Source organism: Gekko japonicus, unplaced genomic scaffold (genome assembly GCF_001447785.1).
Source record: "Gekko japonicus isolate JY-2015 unplaced genomic scaffold, Gekko_japonicus_V1.1 scaffold352, whole genome shotgun sequence".
NCBI classification, from domain to species: Eukaryota; Metazoa; Chordata; class Lepidosauria; order Squamata; family Gekkonidae; genus Gekko; species Gekko japonicus.
This window is the reverse complement of record NW_015170899.1, coordinates 21,013-29,200: the sequence shown is the minus strand read 5'-3', so window position 1 is coordinate 29,200 and position 8,188 is coordinate 21,013. Positions and strand designations below refer to the sequence as shown.

The following is an 8,188-nucleotide window of genomic DNA, read 5'->3' as shown; positions in this document are numbered from 1 at the left end:
TTCACTACCCAAAGGTGTCTCAGAGCGGCTTACAAACTCCTTTCCCTCCCACTCCCCCTCTAATCTGGGAGAACCGGGTTTGATTCCCCACTCCTCCACTTGCACCTGGCTGGATGACCTTGGATAAGCCGTAGTTCTGATAAGAGCTGTTCTTGTAAAACAGCAGTTTCTGTCAAGAGCTCTCTCAGCCCCATCTACCTCACAGGGTGTCTGTTGTGGGGAGGGGAAGGGAAAGGAGTTTGTAAGCCACTCTGAGACACCTTTGGGTAGTGAAGGGTGGGGTATAAATCTAATCTCTTCTTCTTCTTCTTCTTCTTCTTTAAGCCGCAGCCGAACTAACGCTTGTCAGAGTTGCTCTAGGCTGATCCTGCATTGGTCAGAGGGGTTGGACTAGATGGCCCCTTCCAACTCTGTGATTCTACGATTCTACAAAATGAAATCAGCAGCTCCTTGATACTAGCCAAACATTTCACCCAGGCAGGCTTTATACAAACATTATTAGGAAGTTTCTAAGAATTAGCTTCTTTGAAGATACCCACTTACCTACATACTAACAGATTTCTGCCAGGCGAATAATAAAAACCTTTAACCACTACACCAGTTACTATCCACCTCTCTTCCTCTTCCCCGTGTAAAAAGGTAAGGGTAAAGGTTCCCTTGCTCGAAAGCCAGTCGAATCCGACTCTAGGGTTGCGGTGCTCATCTCCATTTCAAAGCCGAAGAGCCAGCGCTGTCCGAAGACGTTTCCGTGGTCATGTGGCCGGCATGACTAAACACCAAGGTGCACGGAACGCTGTTACCTTCCCACTGAAGTGGTACCTATTTATCTACTTGCAATTTCTTGCTTTCGAACTGCTAGGTTGGCAGGAGCTGGAACTAGAGACGGGAGCTCACTCCGTCATGTGGCACACTCGGGTCTCAAACTGCTGAACTACCGACCTTCCACAGCCTGCACTTCAGCGTCTTAACCACTTGAGCCACCACAGCTTCCCCGTGTAACTGCCTTTAAAAACTGCATTTCGGCTTTTTTTCAACTGCCTCTTTTTGCATTTGTCCGTTCCTCTCCACTGTTTTCCCAACTGACTCTGTTCATCACAACTCTACTCCTATCGGCTCAATAATAAATTATGATAATACTTTTGTCATGGGCTATGGTCCTACAATGTAAAGGACTGTGGCCCTCATTTCCTTGGTTGCAGTGTCGCAAAGGACGATGTAGCGGCTAGCAAATACTACAGTATATTGATAAACGTAAACTGCACCACAATTCAGTCTCCTGTCTATGTTACCTGGCAGTTCAACGGCGTAGCTGTAGCCGAGTTGTTCTGCAGTTTGGAAGAGTTCTTGGTTGGTCACAGGGGGGAAGAAAGGAACCATGTTGTACATCCTGTTGTGGCCAATCGGCGCTAGCTCCTGAGGCCATGCGCTGTCAGAGGGGTGAAACCGTTTCATCCACTCATCAAAAATAGCATCAGTAAAGGAATGAAGCAGCTGGAAATTCAATCCACACATAAATCTTAAATGCATATTACTCTGTCCAGGCAAATATGATGGCAGAATTGACTAGCTTGTTAAAACAGTCTTGCAACCCACATTTCCCTCGTGCCATTTATACACTCCAATGTTCCTCCATCCGGGGGGGGGGATTTACCTGCCCATTTAACACATTTGGCATCATGATTTAGAATTACGTAGACAGGATTATATCTGTGTTCCCTCTTTACATCCAATTTTGAGAGATACTTTCAATTATCATAGGGGGCTGCGGTGGCTCAAGTGGTTAAGACGCTGAACTGCAGACTGAAAGGTTGGTAGTTCAGCAGTTTGAGACCCGAGTGCCGCATGACGGGAGTGAGCTCCCGTCTCTGGCCCCAGCTCCTGCCAACCTAGCAGTTTGAAAGCAAGAAATTGCAAGTATATAAATAGGTACCACTTTGGTGGGAAGGTAACAGCATTCCGTGTGCCTCAGCATCTATTCATGCCGGCCACATGACCACGGAAGCATCTTCGGACAGCGCTGGCTCTTTGGCTTGGAAACGGAGATGAGCACCGCATCCCTAGAGTCAGATTCGACTGGCTTTCGAGCAAGGGAAACCTTTACCTTTACCTATTCTTTATCATATTTCATTGAAGCTTACAGCATTTTATTTGGGGATCCCAGAGGTCTCCCTTTCAGCCACTGGCCAAACTAGTTTGAATGACAAACAGCATCTTCTGTGTTCAAGCCGTTCTCTAGACCCCAGAAAATGAGATTATTTCTCCTCCTCTTCCTCCTCCTTTAGAAGACCTGCTATCAAGCAGTTATTTACAGCCCATCTTGGTGGTGGCAGTCCTCCCTTGGGCATTATGCTACAAAATTCAGATAAGACGAAGACATTACATTTTTCTACATGTTCGATCAAGTTTTAATTTCACCACCAGAGGGAGCCCATGTACAACTCTACGCCCTAAAACAGCAGGAAGGGGAGCTCTGGGAGTGACAGAAGAGGAAACTCATTCACATAGTCCTTTTCAGCCATTCTAGCAGCCATGGAATAAATATGGGGGTGGGCAGCTATAGTACAGTCCAGAGGCTACCGTAACAGAACTGATTCATCTAAGCTATATTTTAGCGTCTTGAGGGAAATGCTGAAAATCTCCAGTTCTTTTTGTTTTAAAGCAAACTTATGTCTCAGACATCTGCAAAGTATTGCCTTTAAAAGGTACTGAGAGAAGAAGAAATATGTCCAGCGGGCTGCAGACCCTGGGATGAATATTGGTTTGGGTCTGCATTAAAATACGAGTTTCTGGCTAACATTTCAAAATAGTCTTCCTACTTGCTGTAAAGTACTGAAGACTTATTTTCTATTCTTTGTGCGGGAGCTACAGAGCTACACTTCCCGTTTACCAGCCCGAGGCAGGAAATATCCAGCCCCCAGACTCAACCCCCCACTCTTGGGGAATGGATAAGTGGAAGGGGAAAAATGGCCTCCACGTAGCGATGCCGTAGGAATTGCCCCTAGCATGTATAACAAAGATTACAGAGCCTAGGGACGCAGTCAGCCCCGTAGCTAACAACATTTTGCTCAGGGGGCCAATGTTTTTCTCGGGGGGGCCTGCCATGCCATGCTCATACTTCTAAATAATAACTAAATAATAAATACAATAAATAATAATACTTGCATTAAAGCTGTGAGCGAGCAATTTGGCTGCTGCGTAAATTAGTTTGCTCTGGAGCCATTCCTCCTGAGCTAAGACGAAAATCTGTGAGCCGGAAGCTAAAAAAAAACACTGTGAGCTAGCTCACACTAACCCAGCTTAGAGGGAACACCGGTAGGGACTCAGGCTCCGCTCCTCTTTCTGTCTGTCCCCTTGTCGTCCTGCTGGGGGTGTTTCCAGGGGGCCTTCTTGGGCACAAGGGGGTCCCATCCAAATGGAGGGGGGAAGGCACCCATCGCGACCCCACGGCTGGGACTTGGGGGGGGGGAGTCTACGGAGTAGCACGAGAAACAAGAAGCTGCTGCAGTCGGACTGATTTTCTCCTCTCCATCTTTCTGCCGCTCCGGCGATGTTCCGGGGCTCTTCTACCCGGAAACAGCCAGGTCAGCACCCGGGGCCTTTTCTCATTAGCTGCCTTGGCCCCGTCCTCTTCCACTCCCTTCCAAAGGGGCAGGACTGGGCTCCGTCCAACTCTGGCACCTCTGCCTGGCCCCCGCTGTTGCCCCCATAGCTGCCTGGACCTCCCTCCGCACTCGACTTCTTCCGCCTCAGCAAAGGCAGCATGAATGGGGGGCTTGGCGGGGGGGCTGTGGCTCCTGCTGCCCCTCCTGAGTGGACTCCTGCTGGTAGGTAAGCCCACCCCACCCAGGGGGAGGGCCCCGCAAAATCCACAGGGGGACGGGCCCTATGGGCCCTGCAGTAGCTACGGGCCTGGACACAGTCTGGAGCGCGACATGGAAATGACATCACATCTTCCCAAAATTCTGCCTGTTCCCAGGCACTGCCCCCCCCCCCATATCTCCATTTGTCAAGGCAGTGTTGGAAACTCTAATCAGAGCATTCCTTCTATTAAGAAAAGTTCCCTTATGGGCATATTTGGTTACACGCCATTCAAGGAAGCCAAAAGAAGAAGACAACATACCACAAAGATCGGATCATTCGCTGCAGCATGAGGAAATGCACTAGTACCATTCAAAACACCATGAACCAAGTTGTGGAGACTCACTACTGGCGCATCCAAAGTTCCATCTGGTTTATCAAACCCTTCCAAAGCATTCCTGAAGAAGAGAATAAACAAAGTGTTGCAATCTAGGGCTCTGCTTCTCTCAAAGAAATGCTACTGTGAAGGAAAACCACCAATGGGAATCAAAGAACTAACCTGAAGCTAAAACTAGAATTCCGGAAGAAAGGAGGTTTATCAAAGTCATGAAGCAAGAGACAGTTCCGAACATCTTCTGTGGTCGGCAGCCGATCACCGCTATTGCTGAATGGGTTCCTCCTCAGGGGGCCTTCTCTGGATCCATTACACAGTGTCACCAGACGGTTATAATCATCCAGACTTACGTTAAAAATAGAGCGACATGGAGCAATTAGACTCAGTTTTCTGCTTTGTCAGTATTTATCAAGAGAAACAAGGTGGGTCACACGTTTTACTTGGTAGAATCAGATCAACGGGGGGAAATGCTTCCAGTAATTAGTTATGGGGAACTAATTTTAATCAAAGATGCGTACATAAATTGCTTGCTAGGACTTCGGGAAGGAATATGTTGCTTAATTTGCCCATAAGAAGTTCAAATTGCACCAAAGAATGGAGGGAAGAAGAGAGGAGACAAAATGAATGGGTTTTATGGAGGATCTGGCCCTGCTGGTGGACCTCCTGATGGCACCTGGGTTTTGGCCACTGTGTGACACAGAGCGTTGAACTGGATGGGCCATTTGCCTGATCCAATATGGCTTCTCTTATGTTCTTATTATGTCTGGGGCAGTGATGATTTGTCTTCTTGGTGCTTGGGAGGCCACAGTGGGAGGGCTTCTGGAGTTCTGGCCCTGCTGGTGGACCTCCTGATGGCACCTGGGTTTTGGCCACTGTGTGACACAGAGTGTTGAAATGGATGGGCCATTGGCTTGATCCAACATGGCTTCTCTTATGTTCTTATCTCTTCCCACAGAGTTCTGGAAGCTATGTTATAAGGGAGGGGATGGGTTCTACTAAAAATGTTAGAAGTATTCGTTCTTCAGTACCTCAGATCTGTATCAGTAAGATACACATGTATTGAACTATGAAAAAAATGATTAGAGTATTCATTTATTGTCCACCTTCCTGAGATTCAGTGAAAAGGCAGATAATTAATAAATTAAATTTTTTTTAACAAGTTGACCGTGCTGGGAAAATGTAGTTGAGAAACACAAAACTATGCCCAAGGTCTCAGTCCTCCGCCATTTTGATACCTATTGCATATTATTTCCCAACGTGAAAATCTTGAATTCTGGCTGATTAAATTTGGATCATCTGGTCTTGATGCCCCAAGGAGTCGATCAGTACACACATCACATTCATTTCTCCCTGTCGAAAAATTCCAGTATGGCAACGCAAAGGACTCATTGCCAGTCATCCGCTAAGTAACATGGTGGAAAGAGAAAGATGGGGGGGTGGGGAGAGAAGAAACTTCCATGAATCAGTTCTTTGCAGTGAGGCATTAATCAATAACACTTATTATCTTCACAACAATAACATCCATACAGCCTTTTTAAATACAAGACTCAAAAAAAACCCTATGTATTACATTTGCCAGCTTCCTGCCATCTCACTTTCCAGAACTTATGACCTCTCTAGGGTGGACCTGCTACCTGCCTGAAAAAGCTCTTTCCTGGTTGGCTGTCAAGCAACCAATCAAATCAGCACCAGAAGACTGAAGAGCCCAGAAGCAGCTGAGGAGCAAGTGTCTTTCGTTTTATCACCTACTCAGTGAACAGTGCCCTCAGCTTTGAAATACTGGAGAAAATAAATGGCACAGATGTGCTCGGGAATAGCTATGGTGAACTGCTGTTTGAACGGAGGTCCTGACCCAAACCAGATAAAGAAAATTTCAATTGCTTATACTTTAAATAGGATTTGTTTTACACTGGGATTTTAATTTAAAATTTGAGGATGTCTTTGTGTGTGTGTGTGTGTGTGTGTGTGTGTGTGTTGTTTTCAGAATATGCAGGGGGGAAGCGAAGAAGAAGAAGAAGAGGAGGAGGAGGAGGAGGAGATTGGATTTATACCCCACCCTTCACTACCCAAGGGAGACTGACAAATTCCTTTCCCTCCCCCTCCCCACAACAGACACCCTGTGAGGTAGGTGGGGCTAAGAGAGCTCTGACAGAAACTGCTCTTTTTTTCAAGAACACCTCTTATCAGAACTACGGCTTGCCCAAGGTCATCCAGCCAGGTGCAAGTGGAGGAGTGGGGAATCAAACCCGGTTCTCCCAGATTAGAGTCTGCGCACTTAACCACTACACCAAACTGGCACAGTCTTTAAGAAGACTGTGGGGGACTTTGGCTGATTCTGCATTGGCTTTTCCCTCCGTTGTTTTCCAAAACCCATGTTGGAACAGAAATCCCCCTCTGCATTGCATGCTGCTTTCACTCCCTTTGATTATTGGGATTTATGGTGGTGTCCACACTCCATCTCCTGCCAACCTAGCAGTTCGAAAGCAAGAAATTGCAAGTAGATAAATAGGGACCACTTCGGTGGGAAGGTAACAGCGTTCCGTGCGCCTCGGTGTTTAGTCATGCCGGCCACATGACCACGGAAACGTCTTCGGACAGCGCTGGCTCTTCGGCTTGGAAACGGAGATGAGCACCGCAACCCTAGAGTCGGACTCGACCGGCTTTCGAGCAAGGGAACCTTTACCTTTTTTACCACACTCTGCCGCTTTTGATTTCTTTGATCGCCGGATTTAGTTCTACCTTCTGCATAGACTTATGGCTGTTTTATGGCCACTCAGGGGCGACTCTGCAGTCAGTACAGCGTTTCCCCGGGGTATTTGGATGTGATTTTGAGCTGCACTTTTTCCTCCCAGTTGAGAAAATGTGGAGCAAATGCCAAAGGGTTACTGTATTTTTCTCAACTGCATATTGGGATGTGTGTATTGTAGTGTGAGTTGTGCTTCCAGTCACGTACACACACGTGTGCACACCTTGTGCGGAAGGCATTCCTCCCACCCCCACTTTTCGTGGCTGTTTTGTTCATCTCAGGTCCCTCTTTGGGGGAAGTTAAAGCACATTCCAGCTACAGTAAGAAAAGCCAAGAAGGGACTTGAAGGTCTGACTGCTGAAAATATTGAAAAGTCAATCTAGATGCATTAGCAAGTAATACAAACTGTTAAGAGGCAGGAAAAGCAGACAGAAAGGCTATGGGGAATAAATTACTATTACCACTAGAAGTGTTAAAAAACCCCTGATGAATAAAGTTTCCTGAGGAAGCTCCTTCCACATGGTGAGGATTTTCTGCATTGTTTTATTCAGCACTCTCGCATGTAGCAGTTTTTCTGCACATTTCCCTCTGTATTTCCCACCACCACCACCTTTTCCCTTCCATACGTGCTCTGCAGCAACTCTGCTGCAGAGCTCTTAGAGATGTGGTCATCATGGCTGTCAGGGGTCATTTCCTGCAGGAGCGCACAGGAGCGGAGCTCCGGCAGTAAAGAGCCCAGAGGGCGGGCACATGCAACAAGCCCCACCCACTGCTCCCAGCAGCCCTCAGTCAGAGCAAGAAGCAGCCAGGTAAGTTGCAGAGCCCCCCCCCCAGCCCCCCAGTCCAAAACAGTCCAGTGGCACCTTTAAGACCAAGTTTTATTCAGGTACAAGCTCTCCCTCCTCTGCGAGGACAGATCTGCACGTTCCCCCCCCCCAATAGCTAGCAATCCAAAACAGTCCAGTGGAGCCTGAGCGGTGGGTGTTGCCTTCTGACACACTTCCGGTGATGTCAGAGGGTGTGGCATACGCAAATAAGTTATGCTAATGAGTTACGTTAATGAGCTCCTGCACCTCTTTTTCTACGAAATGACCCCTGGCTGTGTCAAAGCAGCTCACCACGTTCCTTTTTTGGCTCTTTCCTTCGAGCATGCTGAAATGATTCGAAGAGATTGGAAGAGATGAGTGCCTGAAAGGGGCTGACCGTGAGAAAATGGAACTGGAGGGGGCGGGAGAACGTGCGTTCTTTCC

The 8,188-nt window shown here is 47.4% G+C and overlaps 1 protein-coding gene across 1 annotated transcript in view; it reads right to left on the bottom strand.

Annotated features, from left to right (window-relative positions):
* Nucleotides 1-8,188, bottom strand: part of DCT (dopachrome tautomerase) — a 20,169-nt gene that overhangs the window by 768 nt on the left and 11,213 nt on the right. The window contains exons 4-7 of the mRNA XM_015418596.1: nucleotides 5,428-5,594; nucleotides 4,358-4,537; nucleotides 4,121-4,256; nucleotides 1,290-1,491 (exon numbers count right to left, since the gene is read on the bottom strand). Of these exons, the coding sequence (XP_015274082.1) occupies nucleotides 1,290-1,491; nucleotides 4,121-4,256; nucleotides 4,358-4,537; nucleotides 5,428-5,594 (685 nt within the window). The remainder of the gene's footprint in view (nucleotides 1-1,289; nucleotides 1,492-4,120; nucleotides 4,257-4,357; nucleotides 4,538-5,427; nucleotides 5,595-8,188) is intronic.